The following is a 17,430-nucleotide window of genomic DNA, read 5'->3' on the forward strand; positions in this document are numbered from 1 at the left end:
AATTGACAGTGCTGCAGCAGTAACGTTGCAAGTTGCAACAGAACAATGCTGCTGCAGTCGCCACCCGAATGTCACCTTTATCATATCTTAGGAAGTTATTGAAAACGCGAGCGAAGCGAGCGCGAAAATCTTTCGATATAAAAAACGCAATTTGATAGACAGTTGTACATTTTTACTTTTAGTATGGAAATCAGCCACATCATTTTATCACGAAAATTGACAGTGCTGCAACAGTAACGTTGCAACAGAATAATGCTGCTGCAGTCGCCACCCGAATGTCACCTTTATCATATGTTAGGAAGTTATTAAAACGCGAGCGAAGCGAGCGCGAAAATTTTTCGATATAAAAAACGCAATTTGATAGACAGTTGTACATTTTTACTTTTAGTATGGAAATCAGTCACAACATTTTATCACGAAAATTGACAGTGCTGCAGCAGTAACGTTGCAACAGAATAATGCTGCTGCAGTCGCCACCCGAATGTCACCTAATTATCATATCTTAGGAAGTTATTGAAAACGCGAGCGAAGCGAGCGCGAAAATTTTTCGATATAAAAAACGCAATTTGATAGACAGTTGTACATTTTTACTTTTAGTATGGAAATCAGTCACATCATTTTATCACGAAAATTGACAGTGCTGCAGCAATAAATTTTCAACAGAGTAATGCTGCTGCAGTCGCCACCCGAATGTCACTTTTATCATACCTTAGAAAGTTATTGAAAACGCGAGCGAAGCGAGCGCGAAATTTTTTCGATATAATAACCACGCTTTGATAGACAGTTGTACATTTTTATTTTTAGTCCCATCCAGGCGCTAATCCAGGATTTCATACAGAGAAGGGATGGGACAGTTTTTTATCAGCCTAGCTTCGCATAGGGCTCGATATTTAAGGGTCTTTTTTTGCCTACGGTTTTGGTGCCCCCTAGACGTGGTGCCCTAAGCAAGTGCTTATTTTGCTTAAAAGGGTTAATCCGGCACTGCAAATGACAGAGGTCAATGTTTTTTTTTCAAAGTACCCACCTTCGTGGCCGGCGATACGTATGAATATGGATGCGATATAATTACGATTAGGTATATTCATGACGGAGAAAATTAATAATTATGCAATTATACGCGTGTTGATATGTGTGTTTATTTTACCACTACGTAACTATGTAAACACATTTTTCTTGATTACTTAATGTTTACTCAGTTCCCCAAAAGACGGCACTGTGCAATGAGGGGCAATTAATTTACTGTCGTTTAATTTTGTTGTATTATTAAATCAACATAATTATTCAATTAAATTTGTTGATATCCATACCCCCTCTTCTAAACTTAGAGTTAATTTGGCAAAATCCTTCCTCGGTGGCTTATTCATGTCAACACGTGTTACATTCAGCGCCATCTGTTAGTTTACCAGGGTACTCCTGTAGTGGTAGTACATATTTGAAAAAAGTTTGCCCCTCTTTCCTAAGTAGCGCCATAAGATTCAGGGGCAAACTTAAGTCAATCGAGTGTTGTGGCTACCCCCCCTTTTAGGGGTTGAATTTTTATAGCCTATAACCTGGACGGGGATGTTCTTGACAGATTAGTAAAGTTTGCATCAAAATCCGTTCAGCCGTTTTCACGTGATGCGCGTTCAAATAAACAGACAAACAGATAAACAGATAAACAGACAAAAAATCTAAAAACTGTTGGAACGTGTTCTGTTATCGATTCTAAGTATCCCCAGCCAACTTTTTTTCGAATATCTTCCATGTACAGACTTTCGACCCTCTCCAGCTTTATTATATGTATAGATACAATATACATAACATAGCCCAGAATTTCTCAAATTTATAATAATCTCATGTCACGCTTTCTATTTTCTATAAGTCGATTACGAAATCTGTACAATCACTGACCAAATATTTGGATCGTATTTCTACAGATCGTATTTCTTTGTGGTCTACAAAACTGAGTAGCTAACTTCTGGACTGGAGACTGACGGCAGCCTTCGAAAGTCTTCGTAGATATTTTAAAGCAAGCTTTTATCGCGTACTTTTCTTTAAACAATCGTCTTCTGTTAATATTTAAAGTTTGGGTTGCTTTACGTATCACAGAGCTTCAAAGCTAGGTTACTTTCGGTCTCCATCATCAGATCAGTTCAACTCGACGTCATCTATGGACGTCATCATAACTTTGCACTATCACGTAGGTATCTGATAAATGATAAGATAAGTATGCCAACTTTCTTTAGAATCAGTTACAGATAAGTTAACAATGGCACGTACCTAAATAAAAGCTTGTAGGTGAAATGACGTCTTAATACGCGAACACTGCATGGACGACAATACTGTCAATAGAGAACGCGTAACATTTCTTATCAAACTATGCTACTGTTGTCTCCTGGCTGACTACCACCCTTGTACCTGTTGCAACGCCATCTACTTTATCCCATGAGGGCCGTGTCTTTATTATAAAGGTTATGGGCTATACATATATTATTATACTCTTTGGTTATGGGTCTCTTATGGTATTACATAATCAACTTGTAATATCTAATATCAAAACTCGATTGAAGTTTGTTAATGATTTTTAAAGTAGGTACATATGGTGCTACTTTACCGTACTAGTGCTATAATTAGCACATTACGTAACTATGTTGAAAATTTAAAGGGCCATATATATGTACAGTCACCTGCAATAATATGTTACACAACAAACGCCGCAAAAATATCTGACACGATTTTATTTGTAGAGCCATAAGAGCGTGTCACATATTTTTGCGGCCTTCGAAGAATAACATTGCAGGTGACTGTACCTACTGTAAAACGTTGTATGATGCATGTGCGAATAGGTTTTCTATTTTTCGCACTTGTATCGTAATGTACTACATATTACTCTACTAGCTTCTGCCAGCGACTTTGTCTGCGTGGGATGGGGATGATGATGATGATTGATTCTATCTACCTATATCTAAAAATAGTTTCTTATATCCTGTGTAGGTACATATATTAATTTTAGTTGTAGGAAGGTTAATTTGTATTTCATACTGCTATTACGTTAGTATGTGTTAACATGAAAAGTATCTATTTATAATTTAATTTTACTTATTTTAATTCATAATCGGTACCTAGTAGGAATATAAACACATAGTAAGTCTACATATATTATTTCCTGGAGCTTCGTATACTTACCTTGTCTTCTAATTATAGATCTTTATTTGTAAGCTAAAGAAATTTACAGTAGGTACTTATGTATATTGTATTGCATGTCTATAAAAAGAGCAAATAATGGTTTATCATTTCAGGAGTTACCGAGTTTTAGTTATATTGCGGAAATCTTTATCTAGATGCCGTCTGCGTTATAATTATGCGATATGAGTGTTATCACGACTTGATTATTATTATCATCCAGAAATTTATAAAAATTTGCAATATTATTATAGAACATTATGATAGACATATAGATGGTCAAGCAAAACTTGTCAGTAGAAAAAGGCGCGAAATTCAAATTTTCTATGAGATAATATCCCTTCGCGCCTACATTTTTCAAATTTGTCGCCTTTTTCTACTGACAAGATCTGCTTGACCAACTATAATTATAAGAACAGGAAAATGTTTCCACTCTTCCTTCCTCCAGCGTGCGAGTCACCTCACCTCGCAACTCCGAAAACGTCTCGAGGCGTGATTTTTATAGTTTTTTTTTTAAGATAAGAAAACCGTCGGCAGTGTCGGTACATAAGAAGTAATCCTTTATCTAAATACTTACTAATACCAAAGCGATATCAGTTCTAATTATAATAAATTGGTAGCGTAATCGATAAATTATCGGTAAAAAATGTGCATAACTATTTACCTGTTTCTTGGCAGATTGCGCAGACGTTATGCCTAATATTGCATTAGTGATCCCGTTTTGGTATATGTGTACAGTCAGAATCAAAAGTAAAGGATCAAACTAGTCAAACTACGTATCAAAAGTGTAGATATCTCTATTACATGTAGAACAATTGTAATAGATACTTTTAAACGCGAACTCAATGCGTCATTACTCTGATCTATCTCTAACTGGAAAAGTTATTCAGGGTGGCAGATATATTTGGCGCGTTGTTTCCTTGCGATCAAAAGCTCCTCAGAGACCATTTCTTATGGCTCTATTACGAAGCCTTTATTGGGCTGCCTAATCTATCTATTCTAAAGGCCCATACAAGAAACATGTAATTTCCGGCATTTTCTATCTATGTCAGCGAACCGCGAAGGTAAATAAACGTCACAAGAAATAATTATGTTTCAGCGCATCAGTGAATACTGATTGTGCGTAGTTTCGGAAATGCATATCATAACTGTCGTAAGACGTAACATGAAGGATGTGACTAAGGCCAGGCCAGCGACCACCGTCACGGTTAAGCACCAGCACCAAAATAAAGGTCCCTCTGCCGTATTTCCTTCCGCTACGATGTAATAATAAAAATAAATAAATACATAATAATAATTTAGCCTACATTCCTATATATTACGTCTCACTGCTGTGCACAGACAGGGCACGACATCGACGTAATAAAGCCACCGAAGGCACCGATAAACTCTCTATGGGCGATTAATTCACTGCCGGTCACGCTCAAAGTGGCAAAAAGACTTTCATGGGCTCATTACAAAGCATTAGTTATTCGCCATAAACTAACCGTAGATGGGGGAGTCCGGGAAAATTGCCCACGTCGGAGATAGAACCACTTTATTAAAAAAAGTGCAGAACGCTAAACTATTATTTTTTAGCATGCAAGTGATATGATATTAATAGATATCGTTAGGTGATATTTGAGTGCTGGTAAAGGAAATATTTTGATATTGGGATTATTTTGACTTTTAATACAGTATAATATGAAGTTTAAATCTCCCACCTGGGCAATTTTCTCGGACTCCCCCTACCTACCAGTTCTTCATAAAGAATACTATATATTACACCTATACAACATAAAGCCGAGCAATTTGCAAAATCGTGCCTATGTTATTTCAAAATGGGGAAAAGATCGAAAGATGTGTAAAATGATGAAAATCGGTTCAACGGTTTTTGCAGAAACAATTTGGTTTTCGAGAAAATTAATAATAATACATACAGAAAGTATTCATACCACATCGGTGACAAATAAGCATACAGCCCGCCGGATGGTAAGCAGTAAACGTAGCCTATGGACGTCGCCTTCGTCCTTCCTTTTTCGAAGAAAGTTTATCAATCACATCTTTTTAAATTCGTCAACCGCATTTTTCTCATTCAATTCTATAAAAACAAAGTCTATATTTATATTGCGTTTATATTACAATGGTGGCTGCATAACTAATAATTATGAAGTTCTAATACTCACGTCAATGCATTTTATCATAAAATTTTATCATAAAGTGAGATTTTAAAGCTACCAATCACTTTATAATACCGATTAAAGTATTAATGTTTAAATTTTAACGCTCGCGAACATTGTGATATTTAATGATTAAATTAAAGTAATGTTGCCAAAAAATACTTATTCACAATTTTCCTTGACACATCACATGCACAAAACAATTGAAAACACACAATTTGTAATCTCACCTAACCATTGTAGTGGTTTTATAATGCGTCAGGTGTAGCGCGCTCGTGCCGACTGACTGAATGGTAGATCGCGATACAAGGATATCTCTACCGTAATTGAGCAAGATCTCTAGAATGTAATAGTAACGCTAAGGTATTAGAAAGATAATAATGTAAATAAATAAAGGCAGATTATCGACTTTGAGTTGTTTGAAATTGCATCATTTCGGGTTAAAGTTAAATTATTATTTTCCTAAAAAGAAATTTACATTTCACTTATATGACAAACATTTTTCTATAACATTTGATGAATAGGTACCTACATAAAATTAATATTATTTATACATTGCGTAGATAAAGTATTTAAATTTTACAATATTTAATGTTTGCTTCGACAAACATGCATTAGGTAAGTATATAGGTATATTATATGCAATAATATTATAGATTTAAATCTTCAAATCAATAAGTAAGTACATACCTATACGTATTATTAATTTTATACCTTTAAACTTTTCTTGTACCTATACATATTTATTAATTAGAAATGAACCGAATATGGACTTGGCCGAATTATTCGGCCGAATGATCGGTTCAGATCATACCGAACCAAATATTCGGTTGGGCTAAAAGTGACTAGAACACTGAAAACAAGTTCATATAGGTCCGCGATCTGCACTCCGCGCGTGTTTTTGGCCTTTCTCCTCTGGACCGGCCGGGAATGTTTACGAAAAGAAACGGAATCGTCTCTTGCCTGCGGGCTCAGCACGGTTCCATTTTTATCGACTATCACTATGCGCGTCCCTTTCGCACTTACATACTTGTTAGAACGTGACAGGCATGGTGACAAGGGATAAAAACGCGACCGTGCTAAGCCGCCTGACCGCGAAATGCACACGCGCCAGCTAGCGGGCGCCCTTAAAAAATAATTTGTTTATTCGGTAAATATTCGGCAGTTCGAACCGAACTAACATTGAAAAATATGCCGAATATCGAATAATTAGGTACCGAATATTCGGCCCATCTCTATTTATTATTTAATACCAAATATATAAGTCGAATAGCTCTCCCGGAGGAGGACAAATGGTTATTATACAGCGTGACCTTAGCCTTTGGACAAACCCTGAAATCCCACGTAGGGTTACTTCTAAGAAATGCTCTAACGGTAATATTTTTATAATTAGAACAAAAGATAAAAAAATAAATTTTCAAACAAAAGTTATTTCCAATAATCGACAACAAAAAGAAACATACTGTATTAATCATTGGCAGTGCTTTTGACAATTTGTTTGAAAATGTGGAGCAATGATGACATTTGTCAAAAGTCAGAATCTTATTAATGTCATAAATAAAAAAGATAATCAAAACGGTCGAAGAAGGTTTCATACTATTTATTACCTCAGGAGCTACTAACACATACATACAGGTTGCTCCAAAGTAAAAAAAAAGTAATTTGTTAATTTTTTCGTAACCGCGCGCTACACCGATTGCTATGATACTTTGTATACTGGTTCTAAATACCCTAATGTATATGTACATTTCGGCTTTGTCCAATGGCTAGGGACACCCTGTATATAAGGAATACAAAATAAAAATAAATTGATTAACAATTGAATAGTATTTATTTTCAAATTGCTTACATGTCACTTGGAGCATCCATCAACATGGTTCTGATTTGAAGATCATTCATTAGTTTTATTACATATAAAGTAGGTATAGAAATTCAAATTTTTATGCACGATTTGCTCAACATTTGTGATGTATGTAGATGTGCTTTAAATAAATATCTTAAAATTCAATTTTATAGTAAAAAAATACCATGCTAGGTCATTCTTACAATCTATATTTTCGATCAGCCACTGCTATATTTACAGTTCACTCTTATTTTTCTGTTAGGTAAAAATTTTACAGTCCGTCTGTATCTACATACAGACGGACTGCAACCCGATTGACATTTGTATGGGAACTGCAACCCGACTGCAATTTGTATGGGAACTGCACGCCGACTGTAGGCCAATTGCAACGTCGACGTGCAGTTCCCATTCCCATACAAGTTGCAGTCAGGCTGCAGTCCGTCTGTACCGGCCGTTAGACTATGTAACATAATGTCAAAGAGAATAGAGTGTATAGAGGCGGATTGTCAAAGTAAATTATGTAGCCACTGTAAATTTACTGCCATCTTTCGATAGAAGATTAAAACTGTTAGAACGCCATTTGACTTTGATCCTTATTGTTTCACTGATATGTGTTAACAGTTAAATATTAATATTAACGCCATCTACTCGGCTGTAGGCCAAAGGTATGGTGCAATATTTTCGAGCGATGGCGCTATAACCTTCAGCTTACTCTCGAGTAGATGGCGTTAATATTAATATTTAACAAGTTAACACATATCAGTGAAAGAATAATGATCAAAGTCAAATGGCGTTCTAACAGGTTTAATCTGTCGAAAGATGGCAGTAAATGTACTGTAGCTACATAGTTTACCATGACAGTAACTCTCTATTTCAAATTCTCTATGATAATATGCAAGTCACTAGGATGAATTGCAAAAAAATGACATAGTTAAGAACTGCAATTAGTCTTAATTTAATCGATTCCATTATGTTACGAAAAATAATATTTTTTAAAGTTACATGCATGTCACTATGTTGGCGTAAGCTATAAACTTATGTGTATGACATAGGTAAATACAATACAAAAAAGTACGTTACTATTTAAATAATTTTCGTAACACAATAGAATCAATCAATTGTGGATGAATTAAGACTCAAAATGTACAATTGTCACCTACTCTCTATTTCTTTCGTAAAGGCATTTGCATTGGCCTAAACGATAATCTCGCACTTACGTACTAAAATATTTTGGTGTTCTCATTTATTATAATTTCCTTAAGGCCCTAGGTGGATGTGCTTGTGCGAATTTTAATTTTCTAGGCATTGACGTACATATATCTCTAAGGACGGACCTTACGGGCACTAAAAATGGTACTAATTCAGCGGTGTCACTCACGAATTCGAGCCAATCGTGCAGTGTAACGCAACTAGTTGCGACCAATCGCGCGCGTGATGCGAACTCAGCGGTGTCACACCGCTGTACTGAACCCACTCATGCCCCATTCGTATTGCCCGTAAGGCCAGTCCTGAGATATACGTAAATGCTTCTTGGCATATATGTGTACTCCTATTAAGTACGTAGACCGGGGTGACTTTGGAAAATTTGGGGTTACTTTGATAGATTTAAAACGGCCATAGAATTACCATTATTCATTATTTACTGAAAATTTTCCTGACTATATACTCATATTCAGGTACTGTAAAAAATATCGTATAAATATATATTATGGCTTAAAAACTAGAATTTTAAAGTCGCCCCTGCATTTGAAAGTCACCCCGGTCAATGATATATCGATTCTCTGCAATAAAATCCTTGATGATTGGGTGATAATGTTCCTTTGTCTTCTCAGAAGCAAACCAAGATACCAAAATATTATTAATATCCATTATGGCTATCTACAACAATTGCAAAGACCGCGAGTTTGTTCAGTTTGTACAGAATGGGGTTGGCCGGTCGAAGTATTAAGCAGATGGCGCCATCATAGCTTGCCCTGTCAATCCCTAGAATTGTGTCAAATTTTTGTTCTTTTAATGCCCTGGATGCCAGCTCTTTAATCTCATAGAAAAAGGGGCAAGCTATGATGGCGCCATCTATGCAAACCTTTGACAGTTGCCAACCCCAATGTAATGTCTTCATTGTTTAATTGTCTCAGTTTAGCTTAATATTTCAATTAAGTCTTATTTACTATGTGTTAATTATTATAAACTGCATGTTCACATGTGAAAACCACCCCGCAGTCCAACTTTGGCAAGGACATTTAAATATTAATTGTTATTAACTATGTTTCTTAACAATATAGCTAATATAAATAAATTGCGTTAACCTTCAAACCTCCAAAACAGCAGTATCATTTTACAATTTAAGTAAAAAAGATATGCACAAGCATCATTAGGTATAACGTCCAGTCCAAATTTAAAGATCTCTCTACCTCGAGGTCCTGCCTATTTCAGTGCTTATAAGTTCGCGCGGCAGCGGCGTGCGTTATTGTTATAATTATATTGGTACAGTCAGCAGCAGAAGTTGCTAAGTGGGCGAGGTGTTAATAATGGGTTATCAGCAGATGGCCTACAACGCAAAATGACTAGTGTGTTGTTTTGCCTAAATCGCAATTAGTCTACATCGCAAACGGTCTAGAGGGTGGATTTCAAAATCCAGCGAAAACTTATGGTTCGGTCTTTATAAAAAAAACTAGTAGGTTGTGCGAGTTGCAACTTTTTTATATGTTTTTAAGAACTATTATCTTCATGTTCCTTCAATTACCATCTCCAATAACTTAATAGTTTTTTTTATATAAAATGTTTTATGTGTCTAAAATCATCACCGTCGACCGGAAAAATCTGAACCTTTTTGTTTGTAGTGAAAATTATAGCATACCTATCGTACGATTGCGATTTTTCTTTTACTTATATCTTTTCCATGTTGTTGTTTAACACATGAAAAAATATGCAACAATTCCTTCACCGAGAAAGTACATTTAAAAATATTTAAAATTTTGTCACGAATATTCGTCAACACCGTCATGGTAATGTCAATGTGAGCTTATCTCGGTGTATGAACAACGAAATACCGCTAAAGGTCCTTGCCCTATTTTTCACTTTAGTATAGAATGCCAAAAATGATTTCACTATAAAGTCACATCACTGAATCGTGAGAAATATTACGAACAAATTTGTAAAACGTAGTTTGTCACAACAGAGCATCATCACCGTTATGCTTTGGTTTAAAAAAGTTACAAATGATATATTAGAAATAATTACTGAAATGAATGGCAAACTACATGAAGTTTATTGTGTAGCATAGACATTAACTACTATTATTCGTATTCTAGAAATAAAAACAAGAAACTCTCAAATCGTCAACACCATACCCATCATCACCGGGAAAAAATGACGACCGGTGATGATTTCATGTGTATGGTGATGACGGTTCTCAGAAACTTTTCTAGTTATTTTGCTATAATTCATTATGAAATTAAGCTGTATGTTTGAAAAACGTTCTCTATGTCTTCTAACACTATATAATGTCTACCTTATAAATGTAGAATAAATGTAGAAGAAGATATAACTATTTTTTTCACACTAGAGGATGCTTAGTTTTTAATTAACATTTTGACTGAAGTAGGCAAAATTTAGGTCAATTAGAACTTAGAACATACAAATGTTTTTTTTTATAATCCAATAATGTAAATCGTGCAACTTAGAGTCTGTAATTGCATGTTAGTCGTGTTAAAACAAAATATTTAAACAAGCAACATATATTAAGTTTTAAGCGACCATAGGCTACGGTACTGGCTCACTATCGTGATGGCTTTATGTTTTTTGATAATATTATATTAATTGATGTATAAAATTACAGCAATTAATAATTATACCATTGGGTAGTCACCGGACCCAATACCTAACATTTTGTAACTTATGACATGCATTACAAGTAGGGGTCTTGCAACTTATAAAACACTGATTATATATTATAATGTTTAGCTATTAAACAACATATATATGGATTTAAATCATTATAGCTATTTTTAAAGTTAATTAATAAAACAACAAAAATACAAACTTGTGCAATGAATCAAACTATCAAAAAGAAGTAATATATCATAAAAATTAAGCTCATTGGTAAGCCAGTAATTTTATAATATGACATAAATACCAAGTTATGCAGTAGATAAAAGAAGATGCGGGTTTAAACTGATAATAAGAGTACAATATTGTTAATATGATTTAACATTAAAAAAACCCAAAAAAATAAATGAATACATAAATTGCCTATTTCGGAACATAAATTATTTAAAATTATACAATAAAAATACTTGTTATATATTTATTTATATGAATAAAATCTATTTTTTATAATTTTCTAAAAATAATTTATGTAGCTAGTCTTATGTTCAAAAACATGTTATTTGTAATGTTTATTAAAGTTCTAAAGTCTTATAATTAAAAAAAGTTTTTGTTTTTTTAATACGTTTTTAATACATATGTAAATTAGTTCCCAAATCGTCATTACCGTACATGCAGTGTCATTACCGTCTATAAAAGAGTCATTACCATACCATGGTTGTCATCACCATCTTGCGTTTTTATTTTCCGAAAGCGATAACTTCAAATATAAGCCACAAATGATTGTATAAATACCATACATATCCTCAATATACAGCCCCCCATTACTTTACCCAGCTAGAATCGTGTTAAATTAAACATTTAAAAAAAATATTTTTTTGTATGGTGAAATTTTTTGTGCTGAAATCCACCCTAGAACGCATAATGCCCACATTATTTTTTCCGTTTTATCTCAACTTTATAGCGATGTCGACGGAGCCCCGCTTCCGCGGGGCTCCTATTCTGTGCTGTTTGGCCTTCGGGCCATTTGAAGATACCTAACGAACCTACCTATGTAAAATGTGGTGATATAAAAAGTGGGCATTTTGCGTTCTAGACCGTTTGCGATTTAGACTAATTGCGATTTAGGCAAAACAACACACTAGTCATTTTGCGCTCTAGAGTCTAGACCATCTGCGGATAACCCTTAATAATTACCTAGACACGCTCTTATTCTCTTAACAATAAAGTCGCGTCAAGATCATTTTGAACACCTTGTCCAATTGGCACCTTCTGACCACATATTGGTAAAAATATATGTACCTATGCATATAATGTTTCAGCACAAATATATCTTTTGCAAAATTCGAGCACTGACACAACATATTTTGACAAGAACATTCTGATGAATGGTAACTATAAATACTCAAATTAGTGTGCCTCATTATATTGCTGAACTAACCTAGAAGAAAAAAATCAGATTCTAAGTACATAATACCTCCTTAGATTTTCATGTTACTGAACACATTCCAGGCCTCTCCTAAGGGTTTTCAAGAACTTGATAGCTTTGACCGATGTCAGGACCACGCAACTCGGTGCTGCCACCTAGATTGATAGAGATTGAGGGTCGAGCTATTCCCATATCCTTACAACTCTCAAAGCTCATTTCACACTTCTTTTAGTGTTATTGAACTTTTGATACTGCCATAAAAAGCATAGTCGAAAAACCCTCATGAGTAAAATACAGCAAAATGAACCACTATAGTAAAGCTAACCATCTGTTAATCAGGGCTTCTCGTCCCCGTAGGCTCGTCCCCAAAGCAGTGCTTGTGTGTTGGGTCCTTGTAGGAGTTCTCGTGCTGGACGCTGTGCGAGCTGGTACGGCATTTGGTCAAGCACAACTCATAGTCGTCTGATAGTGAGCGGAATAAAACATTTTCCTCCGCTGATAGTTTTGATAGCACCAATTCTAACATGTCCCTCTGAAAAAAAAAAAACATTATATGATGAAAGTCCAATGTCAATCCATAATCAAAAAATAATATGTATGATCAACAGTGGTGAATAGGTATAAATCATAATAACAAATGAAGTATACACAAATATAGCTTGCCACTAAAGAGTGACAAAATTATTTTTGGTGTATATCTATCTATCAGAGGAGACCTCGAACAAGATGGGAGGATGAACTCAAACTCACAGCGGGCCCGAACTGGAGAAGAGTGGCCCATGACAGACCTCAATGGAAAGAGCTAGAGGAGGCCTTTGCCAAGCGGCACACTGAGCTTAGAGACATACTCTAACTCAGAATAAAAGGGCTTAATAGTTAGATAGATAGATCTATAAGCAGCTACAGACAATACAAACAACACCACATGTACCACCAACTGGGGTGAATAGGGATGGCGGGGTGAATTGGGATAAAAACCAGAACTGACATCTAATTTCTTAAAGACTATCCACAAATTGTATCGTGCAAAATCTACTATTATGCTAAATCACATGATATGTTTGTTTGGGTAGTTCTTAGAAAATTATCAGGTACTTAAATGTCACAATGTCACCAATTCACACCGCCATCCCTATTCACCCCAGTTGGTGGTACATGTGGCGTTGTTTGTAGTGTCTGTAGCTGCTTATAGATATACACCAAAAATAGTTTTCTCACTCTTTAGTGGCAAGCTATATTTGTGTATACTTACTTCATTTGTTATTATGATTTTATTTTATTTATTAGTATGTTGATTCACAGAGTAAATTAGTAACACCCCATCGAAAGTAAAGGAAATAAAGTAAATTCACAATGAACCTGATAAAATTATGATTTAATATGTGTTCAAAACGCGACAGTCTTAAGGTGGCGTAAAGCCAGGAAATTAGAAGAGAATAAAATTTATGGCGCGCCGCGTGAAACTTGCGACGGAAGATATGGCCATCTTGCGGGACGCACATTATGGTTTTCTTTCAGAGTAATTATTTCCGAAAATATTCACTTTATCAAGAATTTTCAATATATAAAAAAAATATGGAATAGAATGGTACAAATTCTTTTTTCGATTTTAGAACAAAAAAAATTTTTTTTATTCTGAGGACACTGAGGTCTTACATTTTTTTTCGTATATTATTTTAGTGTCCAATTTACTGTGATTAATAACTCATTTTCAATCTATTTAAGTAGATTTTGTTATCAAATTCAACATGTGTCATCCCTATTATAAATATCTCTTTGGTAAGGGTTAATTGGTAGGCACATTACCTTGCCCGGGTCTAAGCAACACGAGACGCAGAACTCGTAGATAACACAGCAATGGTTTTCTTTGCAGCTGTCACAGCCGTATCTCTTGGTCGACTCGGCATCGGGGTCACAGCACCCATTCTTGTTCATGTGGGTTCTTTTGCATACATAGCCTGGAATTGACAATCTAATCTAATGTATCTGCTACTCAGTGGTATGAGTCGCATTCTTGCAAGCCATGGGAGAATTGAGAAAAAAATAAAAATAATTTCTTATCATTATAGCATTTTTACAATGAATTAAGTCAGAACTATTGGAATTAGGAATGCGCCTTAGAGTATGAGGGCGCCGAAGGCGCCCGGCTTTGGTAAGCGTACAGCGTCAAGTGTGTCACGTACAGTCATCTGAAATAATATGTTACGCAACGAAGGCCGCAAAAATATCTGACTCGATCTTATTTGTAGAGCCATAAAATCGCGGTGTCACATATTTTTGCGGCCTTCGAAGAGTAACATATTATTGCAGGTGACTGTACGTTGGGCTACGCCCGACACTTTTAGTATGAGAAAGTCGAAGGTGCCTGGCTTTGGACCGCGTGCAGCGCGCCACGTACGTCGGGCTACCTACGCCCGACTCTTTTAGTATGAGGGCGCCGAAAGCGCCTGGTTTTGGAACATAGCCCGATGTACGTGGCGCGCTGTACGCGTTCCAAAGCCAGGCGCCCTCGGCACCCGCATACTGTAAGAGTCGGGCGTAGCCCGACGTACGTGACACGCTGTACGCTTACCAAAGCCGGGCGCCTTCGGCGCCCTCATACTCAAAGCAGCCCGACGTACGTGGCGCGCTGTACACATTCCAAAACCGAGGCGCCCTTATACTAAGAATCGGGCGTAGCCCGACGTATGTGGCGCGCTGCACGCGGTCCAAAGCTAGGTCCAAATCATACAAAATATGGTTGGCTTAAAAAATCTAAAAATTGTCGTATGCGCATTTTGGTACCTATCCACAATTGACAACATTTCATTTGCCATTGTGCTATAAAACGTTTATCATGCTGCATGAACCACACTTATGCACAATGCTGAAAGTAAAAACATTAATAACACTATCTCGTACACATACCTACTGTTGAATAACCTTTTTCTACCGGTTGATACATTAAAAAAAATACATATTTAGAAAAGTGAGATTAAATTCTCTGTTTTAAAACTAGTTTGGTCTCTGTACGGAAAAGTTCATAAAGCGGGTCAAAAACGCCCAATAAACTTTGGTCATATAATTCTTACCTCTATCGTCAACTATGAAGATTTTCCCCTGTACAGAGTTCCTACACACAATATTATCTAGTGTATCATTGTGCTCCTGTAGTGTTCGCCACACAAATGGCTTTCTCTCAATCATGATGTCCTGGTATGCCATGTTCCTGCTTCCACCCTGCAAATAATTGGGATCCATTTAAATGGTGGTTTCAAATAATTAAAACAAGAGTGTAATGCGCTATAAGTAGGTTATCATTATTCATGAATATCTTGTCAATTTAATCATGTATTGTATTTTTCTTCATTACAAAAACTCTACAATTTAAAGTGTATATAAGAAACTGGCATGAGATTTACAGACTAAAGAACGGTAAAACGAAAGTAGCTTCATAACACTAAATTATACAAACGAAGAATTTATGTGCAATCACTGAGTGACAAAAACTAACCTCTCTCCATAAACTGACGATGCAGTAAGTCAGTGAGGATGCAAATATTATCCCTAAGACGAGCCTTCTCCGAATAAACCTGACTAAAGCCGCGTACCACATCTTAAATCTTCTAAATGAGATTTGAAACAAGAAACTTTGTTGACACTTCCCGTGCGCACTACCATTTTTAAACTTATCAAGTTATCACGATGGAACGTGATGAGTAGATATTAATGATCTCTCTATATTCGTCATTGCTGTCAACTATATGTTTGTTTTATTTTATAATAAATTATAAGCCTCGTAATTATCTAGATTGCGATTCTGTTGTGTACTAATAAAACTCAATTGACGTTTGACGTATTCATTAGTGACAGTGACATACTACCTTTTTTTATTTTTGTGGCCTGGCTACGAAATTTTTGAGCCAAATCTTTCTTGCAAGCGGTAAATAGAGTTACACCAAGAAAAGTCTGCAGTGATTTTGATAGCCCACGCAGTGCAAGTGTTATTTTAAACATCAAAGTTATATCAAATTCTAATGTTATGTATAAATGTTATACATTTTTTGCAGCCTGAATCAGTGAATTTTTCCTTAACTAAAACCTGGAGGCAACTTTAGTTATTGTCTGAAAAAAAGAGTAGAAATTAAAAAGTGGCAATACTATAGTGTCGTCCCGTTTTCGGGCACGGACCTAGAGAGTAAACCGGATAGTGTACATTAGCCAAAAAGTGTGTCCACATGAAAAGTCAAGGTGGGCCGTTGCATCTCTTTCTAATTAGGGTGACCATAAGTCATATGTATGTGGGATATTAGGATAACATTGAATATATAGTTTGGCCAGGATCTTTTCTTATTCGTGCATAGTTATATTAGTTATAAAGAATCATACTGTCTTTTCGGTGTACTAGTATTATGGCCTAAAAAGGGATGAATATAGTTTTTTTTTTCTCTTCTGTACAACGCTTCACACAACCTTAGGTACTTAATTTAGTTGTTCTAAAAACTGTTATTAATAAGCGTAGTAGCTGGATCACGAACATGGTCGATCCTCAGGAAGGTGGTCCGCCGTAACGTCTGTCAAGAATACAGGTATGAGTGAGAGAGATAGAGAGACAGATATGCTGACAGAACCAGAGGGTCTACCGCGAACCGCGTTCGACGTGTCGCCCCTCTGTCACACTTACGTACGAAAGTGCTACAAAGAGGCAACACGTCGAAAGCGGCTCGGGGTAGGCTGTCAGGACACCCCCACTGTCCTGAGAGCTTTTTACAGTATTTGCCGCGTTAGGTCCCAGGCCCTTCATGGCAAGCACTAGCCGCCCATCATATAGAATGCCGCTTAAAATATCTGGCCGCCCTATGCCCGGGCCTACTCGGCCTTAGGGCAAATCCGTCACTGCCACAGGGTCGCGTGGGACCGCTACGCCCATTTGCTATAGTTTTTAACTAGAACGCTTGTCACTGGAGCATAGACACCGAAGTTTGCATCGTTTGACGAGCATCTTTCTCTGTCTCTGTAATTACTCCTTTATA

General features: G+C 36.1%; 2 protein-coding genes across 3 annotated transcripts in view; both read right to left on the reverse strand.

Moving 5' to 3' along the window:
• LOC134795994 (glutathione hydrolase 1 proenzyme-like) overlaps positions 1 to 5,626 on the reverse strand; it is a 34,558-nt gene extending 28,932 nt beyond the window's left edge. For both annotated transcript variants that reach the window (XM_063767894.1, XM_063767893.1), the window contains exon 1: positions 5,552 to 5,626. In XM_063767894.1, the coding sequence (XP_063623964.1) occupies positions 5,552 to 5,559 (8 nt within the window). In that variant the 5' untranslated portion in view covers positions 5,560 to 5,626. The remainder of the gene's footprint in view (positions 1 to 5,551) is intronic.
• Positions 5,627 to 12,665: 7,039 nt separating this feature from the next.
• Positions 12,666 to 16,212, reverse strand: LOC134796560 (SREBP regulating gene protein). The gene is made up of 4 exons (XM_063768743.1): positions 15,912 to 16,212; positions 15,490 to 15,637; positions 14,225 to 14,376; positions 12,666 to 12,950 (listed from the first exon to the last, which is right to left on the reverse strand). Exons 1-4 carry the CDS (start codon positions 16,011 to 16,013, stop codon positions 12,750 to 12,752), a joined length of 603 nt encoding a protein of 200 aa, XP_063624813.1. The 5' UTR covers positions 16,014 to 16,212; the 3' UTR covers positions 12,666 to 12,749.
• Between the last annotated feature and the right edge of the window lie 1,218 nt (positions 16,213 to 17,430).

This window comes from Cydia splendana, chromosome 13 (assembly GCF_910591565.1).
Source record: "Cydia splendana chromosome 13, ilCydSple1.2, whole genome shotgun sequence".
Lineage (NCBI taxonomy): Eukaryota > Metazoa > Arthropoda > Insecta > Lepidoptera > Tortricidae > Cydia > Cydia splendana.

What these genes read in the sequence shown, in the direction of transcription:
- LOC134796560 (XM_063768743.1), bottom strand. Translation starts at nt 16,013, where the DNA reads ATGTGGTACGCGGCTTTAGTCAGGTTTATTCGGAGAAGGCTCGTCTTA. An exon ending in TCGTCAGTTTATGGAGAGAG is followed by an intron (nt 15,638 to 15,911) that starts GTTAGTTTTTGT and finishes AATTATTTGCAG; the next exon opens with GGTGGAAGCAGGAACATGGC. An exon ending in GTTGCTTAGACCCGGGCAAG is followed by an intron (nt 12,951 to 14,224) that starts GTAATGTGCCTA and finishes TTTTTTTTTCAG; the next exon opens with AGGGACATGTTAGAATTGGT.